Source organism: Rhinolophus ferrumequinum, chromosome 18 (genome assembly GCF_004115265.2).
Source record: "Rhinolophus ferrumequinum isolate MPI-CBG mRhiFer1 chromosome 18, mRhiFer1_v1.p, whole genome shotgun sequence".
Classification (NCBI taxonomy): Eukaryota; Metazoa; Chordata; class Mammalia; order Chiroptera; family Rhinolophidae; genus Rhinolophus; species Rhinolophus ferrumequinum.
Window position 1 is genome coordinate 62,451,577 of NC_046301.1, and position 21,491 is coordinate 62,473,067.

General features: G+C 46.9%; 1 protein-coding gene and 1 long non-coding RNA gene across 3 annotated transcripts; both read right to left on the reverse strand.

Moving 5' to 3' along the window:
* Positions 1–7,241: 7,241 nt before the first annotated feature.
* On the reverse strand, positions 7,242–8,064 carry LOC117037981 (malignant T-cell-amplified sequence 1). Its single transcript, XM_033134540.1, has one exon. The coding sequence runs from the start codon at positions 7,921–7,923 to the stop codon at positions 7,378–7,380; it is 546 nt and encodes a 181-aa protein (XP_032990431.1). The 5' UTR covers positions 7,924–8,064; the 3' UTR covers positions 7,242–7,377.
* Positions 8,065–12,669: 4,605 nt separating this feature from the next.
* Positions 12,670–20,353, reverse strand: LOC117037511 (uncharacterized). 2 transcript variants are annotated; one of them, XR_004425535.1, is made up of 3 exons: positions 19,934–20,353; positions 19,136–19,322; positions 12,670–16,076 (listed from the first exon to the last, which is right to left on the reverse strand). It is a non-coding gene; the product is annotated as an uncharacterized LOC117037511 (long non-coding RNA). The 2 variants fall into 2 exon arrangements; XR_004425534.1 differs by lacking the exon at positions 12,670–16,076 and adding an exon at positions 17,107–18,271.
* Between the last annotated feature and the right edge of the window lie 1,138 nt (positions 20,354–21,491).

Genomic DNA, 21,491 nt, shown 5'->3' on the forward strand with positions numbered 1-21,491 from the left:
ATTAAAAATAAGTTTGTCAATTCTTATTTAAAAATATTGTGGGATTTTGACTCAAATTCTAGTAAAAATACTATACATTAATTTGGGAAGAACTGACATTATCACCATATTAAGCCTTCCATTCCATAAGCAAGCACACCACTATGTTTGTTAATGTCTCCTTTACTCAGCGCTTTTTTCATAAGTGTTTGGTAGCTTCGGCATACAGACCCTGTTAAATTGATACATAATTGTTTCAAGTTTTTTGGTGCTATTTAAACACACAATGGTCTATTTAAAATTTTCAATTTCCAATTGTTCATTGCTAGCATATGGACATGCAACTGATTTTAAAATATTTATTTGCTAAACTCACGTATCTGTTTTCATAGCTCTTTTGTAGATTCCTTTTGATTTTCTACTTAGACAGTTGTCTATGAATAAAGACAGTTTTGTTTTTTATTTGCAAGCTCTTTGCCTTTGTTCTTCTCATGTGGAAGCCCCCTCACTATAGAAATTTTAAGTCTCCTTTTCCCTAGTTTCTTAGCTCCTTAGCCCCCGGCTTTGATTACTCTTCTAATCAGTTTCTGAGTCCTAAACTAAAGACTTCTCCCAGCCTGAATTACAGAATGTCTCCCAGCCCTGCTTTAGGAAACTACTTAAAAGCCTGTGACTTCCCAGTATTCCCCAAGCCATTCTGGATTTAACTCTTGGATAATTCCATCCCAGAGACCAAATAGATTTTAACATACCCCAGGACAGTAATCATTGTCCAACCCATTCTGGGCCCAGCTGGAAAACTGATGCCACCTAAATGACTGGTTGAATGGCTACAGGCTCTATAGAGCTAACGGATTTATTAATTAAAATCTATTTTTGGGGCTGGCCCGGTGGCTCAGGCGGTTGGAGCTCCATGCTCCTTGCTCCGGAGGCTGCCAGTTTGATTCCCACATGGGCCAGTGGGCTCTCAACCACAAGGTTGCTGGTTCGACTCCCTCAGGGGATGGTGGGCTGTGCCCCCTGCAACTAGCAATGGCAACTGGACCTGGAGCTGAGCTGCGCCCTCCACAACTAAGACTGAAAGGACAACACCTTGAAGCTGAACGGCACCCTCCACAGCTAAGATCGAAAGGACAACAACTTGACTTGGAAGAAAAAAAAATCTAATTTTCCTCATTCAGGGGTCTTGGGAATACAGAGGATACCCCAGCAAGATTGCCAGTCTCAACCAAAGAAGCCAGCAGGTCTTCCAGGCGGATCTCGAGACCCCTTTCCCTCATCTGAGATCAGACAGGGCGAGAGTTCCGTGAATCCCCCAGTAGGTAGGGACAGCTCCACGCCCCTGCCCCGCAGGAAGCAGATACAGAAGAACAGACCTCCTGTCCCTCACCTTCCCATAGAGATTTTATGGGGATCACGTCTCTCAAGGGAGAAACAAGGCAGGCAGTTAGAGACAGGCATCGGGTCTCTGCATCAGTGCCCATAAGACCTCCCCTCTCCACCCCAAACTTCCCCTTTTCATTGTAATTATCTACTTCTGTGAGGAACAAATGGGTACAAAACACCCAACTAGATTAAACTGGACACTCACAGTTGAGCAGTTTAAAAAAGATGGTCGTTGACCACAGGATGGCCACGGGGTTTGAAAATTAATCTGGGGAACGTAATTTGGTGGTTACCAGAGCGTAAGGGTGTTGGGGGGTGGGGGATGAGGGTGAGGGGGATCAAATGTATGGTGATGGAAGGGGAGCTGACTCTGGGTGGTGAACACACAGTGTGATTTATGGATGATGTGATACAGAATTGCACAACTGAAATCTATGTAATTCTACTAACAATTGTCACCCCAATAAATTAAAAATAAATAATAAAAAAAAAAATCTTAAGCAGTAAAAAAAAAAAAAAAAGATGGGGTCAATCGCAAGTGTCAATCAAGTGGTCCCACGCCCGGGAAGGAACAGCCCATCCTAGAGAAAAAAAAAGATAGAAACTCCAAGTCCTCACCAGTCGACCCTTTTTTTGAGCCCAGGACCTTGGCCCTTTGCGCCTTTTTTGCCTTTTGAGGCTCTTCCTTTGTTCCACCTTGAGCCCCTGGACCTTTTTGCCTTTGAGCCCCTTTTTTTGCTCCTGATAATGCCACCTTGGGCCTTTGAGCCATTCTCTACTGCTCGGGTCTGTTCCTATTTCCTTGAAGTGTACTATCTCTTCTAATAAACTGCTTTTTCACTACTTTATCTCGGTACCTTGTTCAATTCTCTGCTCGAGATGCCAAGAACCTGGACCCCGCGCCGAGAAGAGCCCACCCTCCAGTAACACTTCCATTATTGCACAACCGAGAACGGCCAGTAGAAGTAGTTATAGGGGGCACTCCTGTCTTGTTCCTGATTTTAGGAAGAAAGCATTCAGACTTTCACCAATAAATATATAGGTATTTCGTAGAAATATTTTATCAGGTTGAGGAATATTTCTTTTATTGAGTGAATTGATACTGAATTATGTCAAATGTTCTTACTGCATGTAGTGAAATGATAATATGCTTGTCCTTCTTTAATCTATTAATATGGCTTATTACATTGATTGATTTCTAAATATTGAAACAGCCTTCCATTTCCCACAGAATAAACTCCACATTTTGCCATTTTTACGTATTGCCGGGCTCACTTTGCTAATATTTTTAAAGGATATGTTGGGACGGAGTCCCAGACAGCAGTTTCCAGGCTCTCGACCTCACATGGAAAGGTGCTGGCTCAGTTGTGTAACCCTCACATGCAAGCACTTATGTAACTAGTTCGCCATCAGCTGTAACCAGTTAGCCATCATCCACTATTATTCTGCATGCTATATAACTGCCGTGGCTATGTTAGCAAGCGTGGATGGTGTGGACCTTGTGGATCCTACTTCCTGTGTCTCGACCAGCCGCCATTGAGACTATGGTGCAGGAATATCCCTTGTTGGGGTGTTGGTGGGTGTTCACTTTCTGTGTCTCAACCAGCTGCTCTCGAGAACATAGTGGTATGAACCCCCTATCCATGGCTCCGTTGTTGTTCCTTTTTGGCCTCACCGTATCCTGCATACACTTGGTGGGAGGTGAGCCCCTGCATTACAAGATATATGTGTTTATGTTCATGAAGGATATTGGTCTGTAGTTTTACTTCCTTATAATGTCTTTGGTTTGGATTTTTGAGTAATGCTAGCCACAAAAATTGAGTTGGGATGTATCCCCAAAACTTCTTTATTGTGGAAGAATTTCTGCATAATTTTGACTTTTTCTTCCTTAATGCTTGGTAGAATTCACCAGTGAAACTTTTTAGGTCTGGAGTTTTGTTTGAAGAATTTCACCTCAAATTTAATTACTTTAGTTATGTATTTCTTCCTAAATTTCTCCCTCTGAGTTTTTCTCAAACCTTACCAGTTGAGATCAGGTATTGCTCCCCCACTGCCATGGTAACACAGATCAAGGATTTAACACCTGTGCTTTAGGGGCTATATAGCCCTTAATGGAAGTCATGATGTCTCCCTTGCTACTCAAAGGTGGCAGGAGAAGCTAGCCTGCGGATGGCTGGAGCAGCCAGGGCATTTTTCTCCTTTGGTTCCAGGCCAGTGGCTCCCCCTCCAGTGCACATGCCTCAGTGTCCAGAAAGACCCTGGGCTCAGGGACTCTCCTTTTACCCTCAGCAATGCCACCCCTACTCCCAGAGCCGCTGTCCCCACAGGACAAGGCAGGGTGGTGATATGGGCATCTGCACGCAACAGAGCCATAAAATTTTAGTTCCTCTTAGAGGGAGCTGCTCACAGCTGTGTGCCCAGAGTTTCCTGATTTTTCCACTGAAAGCCCGGGGCCTGGGAACCACCTCAATCCCAGTAAATTGAGCGGTTGGTCACCTTTGTTCCTACCCCACTGAACTTCCCCAGTTCATTGAGCTTTGTTCTAAAGTAGCTGAGGCAGCAGTCGAGGAGCGGGAGGGGCGTTAGGGGCTTCTGGGAAGTGAGGCTTCTCAACAGGACGCAAGGCTTGGCGGTTTCCAGATGCTTCCTTTTCCTCTCAATAAACAAACTCTTCCTCCAAAGCCCTCCATCTCCTCGTGCATAGCACTGAAGTCAGCGTTGAAGACCCTGTGACTCAGCAGCCACTGCTGTATCACCTTTGAACCAGGGTGAACCAGGAAGGAACGTTAGGGCCGTGTACATAGATGAAGAGACCTGAAAGAAGGCTTAGAATAGACCCACAGGGTCCCCTTTCAACTTTTGGTGGAGATGATACGGGCCAATCAAGTAGCCCTCCCACTGAAAAACTAAAATTTTCTTTCCTATAGGGTTTTAAGTTTCCTTTTCCCCAGTTTCTTAGCTCCCTGGTTCCTGATCTTCATTACCTTTCAAATCAGCTTTTCAATCTTAAACAGAAGAGTGTTCTGAGCCTGAATCATAGGAGGTCCCCTGCTCCAGGCCATCCCAGGCCCAGCTCCTGGGTGAACACACCACCTGAATGACCAGATTAAACAGAGGAGAAGACCACACAGCTAAACAGAATTTCTATCCCACAGCCACCTCACATCAATAACTTTGAGCTCTGCTTCTTGCTTGGGCGAACACTTTTAACTCTGTTTAACCAAAATCTATTTTTCCTTACTCAGGGGCCTTGGGGATATGGATGATACCCCAGCAAGATTACCAGTCCCAACCAAAGAAGCCAGCATGGTCTTCCAGACGGATCTCGAGACCCCTTTCTTTCATTTAAGATCAGATAGGGCAAGAGTTCCATGAATCCCCCAATAGGTAGAGACAGCTCTACGCCTGTCCAGCAGGAAGCAGATACAGAAGAAAATACCTGTCTCTCAACTTCCCATTGAGATTTTACAGGGATCATGTCTCTCAAGGGGAAAACAAGGCAGGTAGTTAGAGACAGGCATCGGCTCTCTGCATTCTTGCACTTCCAACACAACCCACAGGATGAAAGGCCTCCCCTCTCCGCCCAAAACTTCCTTCTCATTGTAATTATCTACCCCTGTGAGGAAACAAATGGGTACAAAATACCCAAGTAGATTAAACCAGTCACTCACACCTGTGCAGTAAAGACCACTATGACCTTCATTTCACCTGGGCCTCATTACACCGTCATTATAATATCATACATATGCCCGGAAGTTCATTAATATCATTATAACACTGAATTCTGCGAAGGAACATGCACAATCTAAAAAGATGAGGTAATAGCCTCTTGTCAATCACAGGTGTCAATCAAGTGGTCCCAAGCCCAGAAAGGAACAGCCCATTCTAGAGAAAAAAAGGATAAAAACTCCAAGTCCTTGCCAGTCAGCGCCTCTTGAGCCTTGCCTTTGCTTAGGGCCTGCTCCAAACCTTTGGGAGTGTACTTTTTCTCCTAATAATGCCACCTTGAGGTTTGAGCCTTTTAAGCCTATTCTTTTGCTCGGGCCCACTTCTACCTCTTTGAAGTGTACTTTTTCTTCTAATAAACTGCTTTTTCACTACATTACCTCGGTATCTCATTCAGTTCTTTGCTCGAGATGCCAAGAACCTGGACACTGCGCCGAGGAGGGCCCACTCTCCTGTAACAGAGACAGTTGTTTAGGACATGGTAAAAAAACCAAAGGGTATTTACCTTGACTTTCTCCCTCGGTGTTTGTCAAAGTCGTTGGTGCTCCAGAATCTTGTCATGAGAGGTTTAGAAGTCCTCCACAGGTGTGGACTAATGGCCAGAGTTAATGGTAATGATTGGGGTGGAGAATTAATAGGGACGGAAGCCCAATTAATAGGGACGGAAGCCCAATCCTCTGAGGAAAAACCAGTGATGATAAGAAGTGTTTAAGAGTTGTCACAGGACAACTCTGTTGAGAGGATATGATCCAATGTGGAGATTCATGAGAACAGAAGGCCATTCCTTCCCACTCCTGTTCCCAATTATATTCCCATTGTCTCCCCCCTCTTAGTGACTCTTCCCCCTCAGCATATAAAAATACTCAGAAATCTCATTAACAAACATGCAACAAAAAAATAATAAAAGCAACAGCAAAATAATCTAAACTTCAAAACAAAACATCTTGACTATTACCTTCCTCTAGCTTTCACCCACTATCTTTTAATTCACAACCAAAATTCTGTAAGGAATAACATGAAGTCTAAACGTCCGCGTACTACCTTCTCACTTTCCTTTCACCCCAAAATCTACTGCAGTTGATTTTTACATTGAATTTTACTGAAACTGCTCATGCAAAAGTCACTGATGAACTTTCACTTGACCTATTTTATCCCCTTTAAGCAATTTTTCAGTTGGGTGTCTATGCCATTGTGTAAAAATTGAGATTCTTTGGCTTTAAATTTCAGAAACCTCCAATAAAAATGGAGTAATCTATAAGGAAATTTTATTCTTTAATAACTTAGCCACACCCCTTAATAAGACATCCTAATATATGGAGGCTCCATGGATGATTAATCATCAGTTTAGAAATCAAGGGCACTGTTGATTTTCATTTCAATTTTACCATGTTCAGACTTCACGTGTATCAAGATTGTGAGCAAAATCACACATGCCAATGTCCATTCAGAGTAGGGAGACTGTTTCTCCCCATGCACTTTTAAGAGCCTGAAAACTTTTTCTGGAAATCTTTTAGTGGCACCTCCTGACACAGGTTACACACCCACCTATAAATGATTCAAAATGAAGGGAGAAAAGACACCCATTGTCACAGGAGTTCCTTAATAGGGAAGATCCTACTTGGCTTTAGGCCCCATGTCCACCTATAAACAGATCAATCTCACAGGGAAATAGACCACCACATGGGCCTACAGTAATCAGCATTTACCTGGTTCATGTACAATAGAGATGGACAGAGTTCTGCCAGCAAAGAGGGAGGGGGCAATGTTGGTTGGATGCATAACCAATAATGCTGGCTGTATACTTTTTAATGGATTTTCTGCTTCCACTACAATTGTTCAAGTATCCCATCTTCTGCTCATCCTTTAAATGTTCATATTAATAGAGCTGTTCAGGGCTCATCTCCAGTCATTTTCTTCCTCCCAACTCTTCACTCACACCATTGGGCCTGTGTACCACTGAATGCTCTTGACTTTGAAATCTATTTTTCTACAAGAGATAATTTACCTGTGCTTGAACTGATATCAGCTTGGACAGACAAGACAGCAAACCTAAACTAATTACTCCTCTTCAAACACACACACACTCACATGCATACACACACACAAATGTGCATACGACGACAGATACACAGACATATGGACAAGTTCGAAATCTTTACTTTTCTTTTTAGCTTCTGTTGAATTTATTCAGCATAACCAAAGAGGTATTGTCTTCATGCTGCTACACAGACAGACACAGACACAGCACAATGTGCATATTTAGCCCGAGCGTATTCCTTTTGAGGCTCATTTATATGTCTTCATATGCCACAGCCCATCATTTAAATAATGGATATTTTCAATGCCAATCCCTTTGTTGACCTTCTCAATATCTTCTGCAGACATCTTCATGACTCCAACACACAGAGCATGCTGTTTTCCTTCTGCCATGATCGCAACAATCGAATCCACTGCAGCAGGGTAAAGCTTGGCTCCGGGAGAAGTTAAGCCTGGACACATGATATTTGCTCCACTGAGTACAAATTTGATGGCTCCTTTATCAACTTGCTGGCGTGGCAGGATAAAAGGGTATTTGTGAAGCAGCCTTAGAGTTGGGTAAAAAGGCCCTTCTCTTTGTCTGAAAAATAGTAACTCTCCATTTACTGTAAGGATTTCTATATGTTCGTGGCATCGGACTATTTTGACTGGATCTTTCTTAGGCATGATTTGATTAAGCCATGGTTCAATGCGTGGAAACTGCTCTGTCAACTGGTTCTTAATACCCTTAATAACTGACGTTTTCAACTGGATGCAGTTGGACACGTTTTCTTTTTCATCAAATTTCTTGAACATGATCCAAAGTGAACGGGGCGACAGTACAAAAGTGCCCGGAATGAAGGAAAAACGGAATTCGCGAGGGTCGACGAGGGACGCTTACCGGCGGAAGGCCCGCAGAGCCGCTCGGAGCGCGTGTCGTGAACCGGAAACGGACGTGCTTTACGGCTCGCGCACAAGCGACTTCCGCTCCTCGGACCGTGGTGCTTTCGCTGGCGCTTTGGGGCTGCGGGTTCCCCTCCACGGCAGGTGGGTGACCTGGCGGGGCTTGAGAAGGAAGAAAAGTTGAAACGGTCCTTCTTGTTGCAGGAAGAGAAGGTTGGAGGGTGCCTGTCTTTTATTTTTATTTTTGGGAAGCCGCGTTCCCATCCGCTTACCCAAGAAAGCAGGGGCGACTCCTGGCTGACGGGCGTCTCCGGCTCCCCACGGTCACTACCAGGGGCGGGTCCTGTTCATTGTTCCTCTTCCACGTGTCTCACCATCTCCCGCTGCCCTCACGCTCTCCGGCTTTGTGAAGCTCGGGTCCGTAAGCCGTTGCTGCTTGTCACCCCTAAATGCAAGAGAGCTTGTCCCTACCGAGCTCTCTCCACCGGCACCCAGAGCGGAGAGGCTTGGCGGCCAGGAGGGATGCAAATGTTGGATTTCAGTCTTTTTAAACGTATCCTAATTTATTTTATGGCCCAGAATACAGTCTGTTTAGATGAGTGTACCAGGTGCTCCTGAAAAGGAGTGTTCTGCTTTGTTTGGGTCCAGTGCGCTCCGCTCATGCCAATGATGCCCTGTTGGGGTGGATAGAGTTGTTCAGGTCACCTCTATACCTTATTTTCTGTTTACTCGTTATATCAGTTGCAGATCAGCATATTGAAATCACAGCTATGGAAACTATGATTATGGGTCTATTTCCCTTTTCCGTTCTGTTAGCTTTGGATTCGTATATTTTGAAACTTCTTTATTATGTCCATACTCAGATTGATATGGAAGTCACCCTGTTAATTAGGATTTTACTTGTCATCCTAAGAAGTGTGAGGTCCATGAGAGCAGGAATTATGTATTTTATCCCTGTATTCTTTCACTTAGAGCAAAAGCTGTTTCATACTACCTACTACACACCCAAGAAATGATTGATAAATGAATGAAAGAATGCTTCCTCTTCCCCAAGATCTGGTCCCTTTCTTTCCTTGCCAGTGGGTGAAAAGAATAAGCTCAAATCCTTGCTATCTGGACGCTTCTGCTATCCAGTAAACACATGCTTAGTTTGGGAAGCCTACACTGAAATTAGAACAGGTGTTGGATATACAGTGGAAAGGTCACATACATTTCTGCATTCTTGAGAGTTTACAGTAAGTGAGTGTGTCATGTGTAATCTCCCCAATCTCAGGACAAAAATCTGTATTAGTCTGGGTTTTCCCAGGCTGTCTACCTGTATGAATGTATTTCTGTGTATGTATATACGTGTGTGTGTGTGTATGTACACACACACATTCACATATATATATATATATATATATATATATATATTTAATTATAAGGAATTGGCTCACATGATTATGTTGGCTGAGAAGTTGCGACATCAACAGTCAACAAGCTAGAAACCCAGGAGAGCCAATGGTGTAATTCAGTCTGAGTCTGAAGACCTGAGGATGGGGAGAGCTAATGGTATGAATTGTAGTCTGTGTCCAAGTCCGAAGTCAGGAGAAGACCAGTGTCCCAGCTCAGAAGCCATCAGGCAGGAGGAATTCCTTCTTACTCAGGGGAAAGTCAGATTTTTTTGTCCTATTCAGGCCTTCAACTGGTTAGATGAGACCTATCCACATTAGGGAGGGCAATCTGCTTTATTCTACCAATTAACATGTTAATCTCATCCAGAAATACCCAGAATAATGTTCTACCAAATATCTGGGCACCCAGGGGACCGATCAAGTTGTCACATAACAATAACCATCACAAGGGTAGAACGTCTTAAATGAGGCACTGTAGAATGGGGTTGTTGGGACAGAGTCCCAGAGAGCAGTTTCTAGGCTCTCGGCCTCGCATGGGGAGGTGCTGGCTCAGGTGGTGAATGACCATCAACTGTGATTGGTTGGCCATCAGCTGTAACTGGTTAGCCAATTGGCTACTGATGTCACTGCGGGGTTGCGTTGATTGGTTGGTTGGTTGGCAGGCAGAAAAGTGAATGGGGGACTGCGGATCACGTGGCTACTACTGCGTGTGTCTCCCCTGGCCGCCAGTGAGACTATAGTGGTATGACTCCCCTATCTGTGGCTCCGTGGGTGTTCCTTTTTGGCCTAGCCATATCCTGCGTGCTTATGTGGGGAGCGGGAACAGAGGCCCCACACGACAAATGGCGCAGTGAGCAGGGTCTCCCGCACGACAGCGGTGTTCACGTGTGCTGATCCTAGAACCCAGGAAAGACTTCTCCCTACTTACTAGATGGAAATCCTGGAAGTTACTGAACTTGTCTGTGTTTTAATTTATTCATCATGAATGTCTGGTTTACAAGAATACCCATCTCCTGGGGATGGGGGTGAGAATTGCTTGAATTAATACTTAGAACAATTGCATTTAAGTATTTCACATAGCTATTATTACATTAACAGAAAAAGGTTACATGAATATTTTAGTGCTCTTTTCATACAGAATACAGTATAACTGGCCCAAGATTTCAGCTGTCCTGTTTATGGCCGAGTCTCTGATCTGCCTCCCTGAGACCTCAGTCCAGTCAGTGTGATCCTGTAAGAGCCACCCATTTCCAGACACACCCCTGGTTATTTCATTAGCAGCGTATCTTGCCCATTACGTACGGGTTTTACGTGTTTAACTCTTAGAGGATGATTCTTTTTCTTTAGTTCTTTGGGGCTGCTGCATTGTTCCTATGTGTGAAGTCAGTACTGTATGAGCAGCATAAACCAGATGTCATAGATATTCAAGGGAGGAAAAGCCATTACTGGCTGGAATGACCAGAGAGTCCTGTCTCTGGAGGACTAGTAGCTTGATCACAAATGATCTGATCTGGAAATGGCTGTCAGACAAATGCCCCAGGGATTTTTTTAATGGAGCTATTTTAGACAAAGGACTTTAACAAAGCTTAGTCTTGAGTTCCATGCAGTGAGAAATCTTTTTGAAGCTAATAATCATTTTTATCTGAAATCATACTCAGTTCTGTACAAATATAACTCTTTTCCAGGGTCAACTGTTTCTTAGACCACAAGCACGTATTTGCTGTCTTCCATGAAAAGGACACTAAACCCTAGTCTCTGCATCTAAATTCTTGAGTTAAAAAATGAAAACCTTTTCTTTTTAGACTTTCTAAAAACTCACCTCTGAAATGGGGCTGGTTCTTAAACTTTGTAAAAGAACCCAGGGCTTTGATGTTGACCTATGTTAGCATGTGAAAAAATACGGTGCATAAATGTTGCTTAAACTAATATGTTAAAACATTAAAACACACTACCAATTTATTTGGGTTAAATAATTTGAAATCTATTCAAAATTAATTAACTATATGGAATTTTAAAAGAAGAAGGAAATTTAAGGCATTGAACTCTGTTTCAATCCTGGGATGTACCACTTCCTAAGTTCTATTAGCCTCCTTCAGTATCACTTTATTTGCTCGTGAAATCTGAATAATACTGTATATACTTCAGTGTATATGAGGTGGTTATGAGAAATAAAAATGCAGTGTATAAAGGACTTAATAGTAGGAAACAGGAAGTACATTTAACAGTGCCTCATTTATTTATTTGCAAAACACCCTTTATGCGGTGGTTATAAGGTCTAAAATTACATTGTCTATGTAAAAATTTTACAGAAAATTACTGTAGCTTTGGATGATTACTAAGTCAAATAGTCAAGTGATGTCAAAATTCAATTTTATTTCAGTTATCTCAAGAGAATATGTAATTGAGACATGGTGATTATGATGCAAAATTAAAATGATGAAACTGAGTTAGAAAATTTCTCAGTTTCCTCGAAGCTCCAAAGCCTTAATGCAGCTTTGTCTGCATTCTGAGAAATGACCACTAGAGGGCAGGAGAACCAAACTAATGTCTAATGCGGTTGCCAAGATTTTAGTACTGTACAATACTGGAAGGAATATTCTCAACCAATAGGTAATTATTTTTTATCATACAACTATTTTCCCTCAGTTGTATGTCCTAAATAAATAAATCCATCTCTGCAGAGTCAAAATATTTCCCAAGATCATTTGAAGCACATTCTAAATAGTAATTTACTTAATTTACAATTTGCCAATTTTCTTTATAAATAATCAACAAAATATTTTTTAAATATCTATAAAAAATAATGTTAGCCCTGTATTTTTGGACTGCTCAAAGAAATATAAAAGTTTTTTTCTCACATTCACATTGAACTATTTTTGAAAATTTTAAAAAAGGTATGTATTACAGGTAACTCCCGTATAAGACGACACTTCCATAACACGGTTCGAGAATTGGGGAAAACACTCGTACAACACAGCATCCTAGAACATAGTTTCACTCTAACACGGTTTGAGAATTAGAGAAATCCCCGAACCACACGGAGCGTAATAAGATCTTTTAAGAGCAAAAACTGTCTCATTCAAAATTAGGGAAATCCCCGAACAACACCGAATGTAATAAAAGCTTAGTAGTGATGACGAAGAAAACATTATTTAATACATATTAATATGTTATACTTTTGGTGAAAATTGCTTTAATAAAGATATTTCTCTCAATTATAAAAACATAATAGTATGCTTTTTAAATTTTTGGAACCTAACCCTCTTTTTTGTACTAGTTCTTTGTTTTGTATAACACAGATTCGCATAACACAGCATTTGTTAGGAACCTAACAGCTGTGTTATATGGGGGTTCCCTATAGTAAAAATAACCTGTTAACATCCAAAATGTTTTTAATTTTGTCTTCTACCCAATTGCTCCTTTCTACTGGTAACACTGTTTCTCATCTACTCCAAAAAATGTTTTCTACATACCCAGCATATAGATGGATAGTTAGGAGGGGATGGGGGTGTGTGGGTGTGCGTGTGGGGAGCCCCAGGATCTTAGGGGCTCTCATTCCCAAAATAACCTCTTGGGAGGGTTGAGCCCTGGCCTAGGAGGCTGGAACCCTCCCTTCTCTGGATTCCACCCACCTCCCTGCCTGGACCAACCCCTGCCTCTCCTGGCCTTAGTTTCACAATTGTCACATGGGAGTCAGACACTGAACTGTGTGAGCCCAGCTCACCACGGACCCAGCTTCTGGGTGGGGGTGGCTGGACGTGCATAGGGCCACGGACAGCACGTGCGCAAGATGTCACCTCGCTGCATGCGCTGTGCACCCACAGCTCCCAGCCAGGCGGTACCACTCGTCCCTGGTGGCCACTGCTCTTGAGAACCCATGACCCCTGGAACCTCCATGCTGTCCCACTCCGGCCAGGTGGGCCAGAGACCTGGGTACATAGAGTCATGGAATACACCGTCCAGCTGTCCTCCTCAGACTATCCTAGGGGCCAGCTCGTGCATGGCTGGGGCAGGGGGCCGGAGACAGCCGTTGACACCGAGTCTAGGCAGGGAGAAAGTCAGGCTGCTTTTTACCCTTCCTCCTCTATGCCCTCCCTGTTTTCTGAGGCAGGACCCCTGGCCGCAGCCTAGGCTGGTGTAGAAGGGGCCAGGAGGGAGCCCTGGGAGGAAGTGGCCCCACAGTGAAAGCAGAGTGAGTGTTGGGGGCAGTACTGTCATTAGGAAGCCCCACATGCTCATTGATTGAGTTCACCCCATTTTATAGATGAGCAGTGGCCCCAGCACTCAAGGTCCCTCAGCTCTAAGTGACTGAGCCCCACTGAACTGAGTCTCTGTGAAGTCAGGGTAGAAGCTTGCCTGTCACAGGGCTGTGACAGGGCCCCAGGTCAGTCTGACCCCAAAGGTGGTGCTTGCATGGAAGCCCAAGGAGGTGGCCCCTGGGCCCAGACTTGGAGGTGAATCCCTCATGGATGAGGGACTATAGAGAGGGGCAGAGCAGGCAAGGGGCTGTGAGGGCCCCTGAGTGAGTAAAGCTCTAGGGAGGCTGGAATGGGGGTGAGGGGTGCATACTGGGTTCATCAGGACCAGATCACACAGGACTCTAAATGCCAGGCAGCCAGGGAGCACTGTGGGTTGGGGCTGGGCAGGAAACAGTCTAGAGCCATAGCCTTGGAGAGCTGAGCCGAACATGTTACCCACCCCCACCAAGAGCCCCGGGGGATGAGATCTGCCTGGGTGTGCTCTTGTGTGCAGTGGAGGGCTGTGGTCATTGTCTGCCTCCCAGGACGGGGTGTGCTACCTGGAAGGCCAGAGCTGGCTACTGGTCAAAGGAACAACACCCAGAGAGGTCCGAGCGGGCACCAAGGGGACTGTCCCGCCTGCCCAGATCAGGGCGCTCCTGTCCGAGTGGCTCCAGGCTGACGGGCAGAGTGCAGAGCAGCACGGAGGCGTGGTGCTTGTGGCTGTGTGGCCGCCCAGGGCAGGGTGGAAGCTGACAAGGAGATGCTGCTGGAGGCCGAACTGGAGCTGGCGATGGTGGGGGCCGAGGAGGTCCACTCCTGGCACAGGGGAGTGGTAAGGTCCACCGAGGTCCCAGATTTTGCAGGGTACCCCATGGCGGGGTGCATCTTGGGGTCCTTGGGAACTCCGAGAACCTGGGGCTTCTTGGCTCCTTTTGTGGGTGCAGACTGGAGAACAGTGGCACTGAGAAGGCAGGTGCTCAGGCAGTGCTGTCAGACAAGGGGCAGGCACTCCTTTTCTTGGCCATCAGAGGACTGCAGGAAAAAGCTCATGTTGGTCTTCTTCACTCCAGAGCTGGAGGAGCCAGCTGAGTGCTCGCGGAACACACCAGTCGAGCCCCTCTGCTGATGTTGGGCTGCCTCTGATGGGCACCGGACTTGGAGGGGAGCTGCCGCTGGTCCGGGGCTCTTCTCTGGGGCCCTCATTTGGGGCCTTTGTGGCTGAGTGAAAGGCTGGCTTTGCAGTGGTCAGACCCACTGGGAGAGTGGGTGTCCCAGGGTGCCTGTGGGCAGAGGTGGCAGTGGCCCACACCCAGGAAGAGAGGAGTGATAGGTGGTGGGCGTTTGCATTAATGTGTACGGTGTGATGGAGCATTCTAGAAATAGATGGTGGTGATGGTTGCAACAGCACACTGAATTTTACTTAATGGCATTGAGTAGTACCATTTAAAATGATTAACAGGTAAATTTTCACTGTGTGTAAATTTTGAAACATACAATGTAAAGCGTAAAATAGATAAAATAGAAAAAGGAAATAAAAGTTACAGGCACGGGGAGAAGGGCAGCCCGGGTATAGGAGCCGCTGCTGCCTCAGGAGCTGATGCTGGTGAGGCCGCCAGGATGCATCTGGCCCTGGAGCGGTGCCACCCCGAGTGCTAGAGACACCACTGGCCTTGGCTGTGGAACTGGCATAGGACCTGGTGCCAGAGCTGGTGCTGGAGCTGGTTCTAGAATTGGCTCTCCTTCTGTGGCACTCCGATTCTGTCACTGGTTCTAGAACTGGTGAGAGAATGGCTTATAGACGTTGCTATAGGTCTGCAGCTAGGACCAGAGCTGGCGGGAACACTTGAGCTGGTGCCAGAGCTGTCCAAGCCCAGTTGTGTAGGCCTTGTGCTAGCAGGGGCTGGGGCTCTGTAGCCCCACCTGCTGCCTGTGGGTTAGATCCTGTCTCACCTGCTGAGCTGTCAGCTCTGAGGGCTGTGAAGGTGTCTGGGGCTCGTGTTTTTATGAGTGTTGCAGCCGCCTGCACATGACAGGGAGCCCTGCACAGGAATGCAATGATGAACGAACCAGTCACCCCAAGACTTCTTTGTGTCTCGGGTCTCATCTGTAAGGGGACAGCAGCCACCTCATAGGACTGGTGGGGGATCACACTGGCTCAGTGCATGTGTACGTACCTCCTGCTGCCAGGCGCTATTCTGGAGGCTTGGGGATACAGCACAGAAAAGGACCGCACCTGCTCACAGGGAGCTGACTGACAGGAGTGTGGGCCACAGGCAGGCCGTCCCGCTTGTTTGGGAGCAGCTGCCAGGAGGAGCGGGCCGTGCCCGTGTCCTTGTCCAGCAGCTCGGGACCGTCCTGAGAGGAGCTGGAGGGGATGTGGGCCTTGGCGTGAGTGCCCAGGCTTCGTGTACTCCCAGGTGGCCATTCCCATCTGTAAAATAGGCATGTGAGAGAAGCATTCCTTGGTTCCTCCACCAAATTTCTCTTGTTCCTGTGAGACACACAAAGACCTCCCTGATCTGTCTTCCCACTGGGAACCCCGGACGCTGGAGTTTGAGTTTACCAAAGGAACTGAGCAATGTCCTTCAGAAGACTGGCTGGGGCTCCCCTCTGGTCAGTGTCCACACTTGGCCGGGATCCCTGGGCTCGAACCTCCAGTGGCCACAATGACCCTGGCATTGGTGGCACACTAGTCAAGCCATGTCTCCAGGTGTTCAAAAAAACCAGCTTCCCATGGGAGGGACAAAACAGAGAGGGCCAGCCCTGCAGGCAGGCAGGACCAGCGAAAGGGCTGCAAATCAGTAGATAAAGAGTTTCCTCCCTCCACTCTTTCTTCCTGGTCTTTCCGCCTACACTGTGTGTCATCTCAGGGATGGTCATCATTCATTTAACCAGATCCACAGTGAAGGAAACTGGGTTTCCAGTGTTTTGCTTGTATGAAGAAGGCTGCAGTGAATGACTGCTTATGTCCAATGTAGACGTGTTTACATGGACTTAATTCCCTGAACTGGGATAGTTGAATCAAAGGGTAAATACATTTGTCGTTTGATAGACATGGCCAAACTGCTTCCTTTGGAAGGCAACTTGTACCTCATCAGGAATGAATAAAAGTTCCTATTTGTACACACCTTCGGAGTGCATTCTCAGTCTTCTGGGTTTAATTTTGTGTTCGGGCTGAGACTGAGCATCACGTAGTTAAGGCTATTTATATTTATTTTTCATGAAGTGTATTATAATGTATTTTGCCCATTCTATACTGTGTAGCTGCTCTTTTCCTCATTGGTTTCTAGGATCTCTTTATTTATAGGGGGTGTTAGGCCCTTAGCCTGAGATGTGAGTTGCAAATATTTGCTCTGAGCTTATCATTTCTTCCTTTTTAAAATATGGTACCTTTTCCGCTGGTATAGTGTTAAAATATCAGTTCTCCCCAATTTGATTTATAGATTCAATACAGTCCCCATAAAATGCCTCAAAAGGTATCTCTTTGTGGAAATGGTGACCTAATTTCGAAATTTATATAGAAATACTTACAGAAGTACTTAATACCCCTGAATCGCACAATTTAAAATGATTAAAAGGTTACATTTTATTGAATCTAAATTTTAACACATAAAATATTTATCAAAATTTTAAAAATATGAAAGAAAAAGGAAAAACAAAACATGCTACCAGCAGAGGGGAGAAGGCCAGCTCTGGTGCTGGGTGGAGCTTAGGAGAGGGTGCTGAGGGAGGAGCCAAATGCAGCCCCAGCTCCACAGGTGCCTCACATGGCTGTAGCGGTCCTTCCGGCCCAGCAGAAGCCAGCTCTCGTGCCACAGTTGCTGCTAGAACTGGTGTGCATGTGGCTGTGGCTCTGGCCATGCCCCCGGAGATGCCATCAGATTTAATGACAAATGTCTCCAGCTCTAGAGCGGCTTTGCTTCTGTAGTCATGCAGCTGGATCTGGCTTTTGAGATGGCGCAGGAGCCAGTGCTGGGGACAAGGCCATTGGGGACATCATCCACAGGCCTGCTTCCCCAGGGGCCAAACACGGAACACATCCCAGAGCTTTCCAGAGAAGGATGTCTTCCCAGGCTGAGTCCACCTGACGTGTGGTCTGAGGACAGTGGCTTCCGATCCTGCTCTAGCCTCTGGCAGTTCCTCCCTGAGCAGCCCCAGCACTGACCCCTCCCCATAGGTTTCACTCTAGGGTTCTGCCTCCCTGGGTTCCTGGTCAGCCAGCTGTGTCAAAAGAAGTGGGCACGGTGCTCCAGGTGTGGGCTGGGCATGCTGAGCTGCGTGTAAGCCACAAACTGCTTCAGGCCAATAAAGTCACATCCTCCAGATGCTGGTCCCCCGGCCTCAGCCCCCAGAAATCCGTCACCACAGAGATGGGAGCCCTCTGCCTTATCCCAAAGCCCACTCACTCTTAGTTGTTCCTGGAGTCTGTCCCCCTGACAACGAAGCAGAGGAATCCATATCCAGAGGAGGTCAGGAGGGCGTCGCATTGAGCGTCCTGTGGCCCTCAGGGATGTCTGTGATGTCTCATGGGATTGGCCAAGGCCCGGGCTGGAATGGAAGCCTGGGGCGGAAAGGGACTTCAGTCTGCCCCATTCAGTGAACTACACCCAGTGCCTAGAAAAGGGCCTGCACACAGTAGGCACTTAATATTATATACATATATATATATATATATATATATATATATATATTTATTTATTTATTTATTTATTTATTTTTTTTTAAAGATTTTATTGGGGAAGGGGAACAGGACTTTATTGGGGAACAGTGTGTACTTCCAGGACTTTTTCCAAGTCAAGTTGTTGTCCTTTCAATCTTAGTTGTGGAGGGTGCCATTCAGCTTCAAGTTGTTGTCCTTTCAGTCTTAGTTGTGGAGGGCACAGCTCAGCTCCAGGTCCAGTTGCCATTGCTAGTTGCAGGGGGCGCAGCCCACCATCCCTTGCGGGAGTCAAACCGGCAACCTTGTGGTTGAGAACCCACTGGCCCATGTGGGAATCGAACCGCCAGCCTTCGGCGTTAGGAGCACGGAGCTCTAACCGCCTGAGCCACCGGGCCAGCCCTAATATTACATTCTTGACTGAATGAACCTCAGATACCTCAGTCAGCCCTCAGGGGTTCCTGCTCTGGCTACACCCAGGACGGGGGACTCTCCCCAATAGAACGTGAAGCCTTTACAGATGGAAAACAGCTCTTCCCAAGGCCACAGAATAAGTGAGGCTTGAGGCAGAAAGCTCCTTCATGGGAGAGGAAAATCATAAGTAGGAACGACCACAGCCCTTGGCAGCCCTTTCCACGGGACCAGGCATGGGGTCAGCACTCGCCATGGCTTATCTCATTTAATCCTGACAAGATCCCCACAAGAGAGTTTGGTCCCCATAGCACCCCAGTTTTCACACAAGCAAACAGGCTCAGAGGTGAGGTGACATTCCCAAGACGCACAGCTAGGAGGTGGCAGAGTAACCACTGTGCTGTACAGGGAGAGGTGCCCACCTTTTCCGCAGCAGGCGTGTGACCTGTTGGGTGCTGGAGAAGTTTCAGTGGATAGATGGGAAGATGGGGACACGGAGTCTGCTCTGGAGGGCAGACACTACATATTCTAGTAGCTTCTCCGGCGTGCCTGCGTTCACGGTCCCCACCCTGGTAATCTCATCCAGGTCCAGGGACGATTAGTTTTACACTGGGATGGGACAGAAGAGGAATGGGTCAAACAATTCGAATGGTATCAAACTGCAAAAATACTTATGGCCATGATGTGAAATAAAAGCAGTATATAAAGAATTGTCTGATATCCCGGCAAAAGTAATTTTGTTTTCACAGTAGTTGAATGAGTCAATGAGAGGGTCTCGGAACCCCCTCCCGCCTCTGAGCAGCTCACATTGTGGAACTGGAGTCTAATAATAAAAGGTGCAAGTTGAGTTGGAGGCAGGGGCACGCCCAGAATGACCCCTGGGTGTCCCCTTCCCTCGCCAGTCGCTCCATTGAGCACAGTGGGCACGGCCCGCCCCCTGGTGGTCATCCTCAGCACTGCAGCCGCAGGCGGAAAACCAGGTGGGGGGGAAATACACCTTTGGGGTCTTCAAAGCAGTGGAGCTGGCTCCAGGATGGATGAGAGGAACCTCGGATGCTCCATGTCCCCGGTTTATGTCTACTGTCCTGGGGTGCCCAGTTTACCCGGGAGGCCCCGGCATGGGTGGTCCGGCCCCTGATCCCCGGAGAAGCAGTCTAGTACCCTGCCCCTGGCTCCCAGGCCGCCCCCGTCCCAGTGACCTCGGGGTAGAAAGCATTTACTGGACTCAGCGCAGTGGGTCATCGATGGAGAACAGTGATAGCACACAGTCTCCCACGACCCTGTAGGATCCTCGGGTCCCCGCCCCAAGCACATTCCAATTGCAGTGAAGGAATCAGGTCTTCCTTCTGTATCCTGGAGGACCCTCCCCATGGGTGCTTGTCCTGGTCGCAGGCGCCCAGAGCGGTGGACACCGCACTCCAGACCCCGTCCTCTCCAGGCTGCCCTTGGGTAGCACGACCGACTGGGACCCTCGGGACCCCAGCCCATCAGCCTGGAATAGCTCCCCTCGGGATGCGGTGAGCCACGGGAGTTTTGCTGGGAGACTGCGGCCGGGCCTGGTCCCGCCTGGGCTTCAACGCGGGGCGCGCGATCCCCCTTCCCCACTGTCCGATCTTCAGAGATGTGGGGGTGGCCCGCTGGCTTCCTCTGAGCCTCTAGCCAATCGGGGCCTCCCGCTACTGGCGCCGCCAGCCAATCGAGGTGTCCACGGCCAGCGCCGCCCTCCTGTGGATGCCGCCGGCCAATCGGCGTCCGCTGTGGCCTCCCGGGAGAGCCGCGCAGCAGCCGCGGACAGCTGGGCACCGGGAAGTGAGGCGGCGTCGCGGGGGGCGGCGGAGGGGGCATAGGGCGGCGCCTCTCCTTTCCGCGACTCGCCCGGATGTGGAGGGGCCACCGAGGGGACACGTGCAGCCGCATCGGCCTGCCCAGCTGATCTCCTGTTCCTCCCTGGGAGGCTTCCTGTGTTTTAAAAATGGATGGAATTTTTAGAGCACAGATTTTCTGAAAATGGGGATCGTCCCTATGGTGTTTCATATTGAGGCCAAATCATAATTTTTCAGAAATAATGTTTGGGAAAGCCCAGAAGAAAATGTGGAGCTTGGGTAAGGGCAAAAATAGTGGCAGTCACCTAACTAGATCAAACAGCAGCCAACTGTTACTGGAACACGTTATCTGTATCAAAAAGAAAGGAAACGGTGCTGTCGCCAACTTGGTTTTAAACTGAAGTTTCAGGTTACCTGTGTGAAAACCTGACCATGGAAGCACTTTGAACTTTGGAGCTTTCCCCTTGGACTTCTAATTCTTGTCAGTGCTTTGCGACACGGCACTAACTAAAAAGGCTTTCAAAAAAATTTTTTTTTAACTTAGTCTTTGATAAAAAGATGTTGCTTTCAGAAATCACATAGGAAGTTATTGGATGACTCGGAATTAGAAGGATGATCCCTGCTCATCTAAATATTTAGATTATTCTAAGACTTATGAACTCTTAGAGGCCACGGGTGTTGTTCTCAGCATCTAGCCAAGAACATGCATATTTGGCAGCCATTCAATGGCTTTAACTGTCTTGACTTTATTGTCTGACTTCAATTCTGTCTTTTATGTCCTGTGCCTTCTGCACACAGCTGGGTGTAGGAATTCCTGCACACAGCACAAGGAAAAGCTGTGAAAACCGTGCTTATGGGACCAACACATTCCTTTTTTATTGTTGTTGGACTTCAGGGGCAGAGTTGGATTAATCACAATCGCCCTGCCCCCATCCATGCAAAGGCTTGTTTTGAT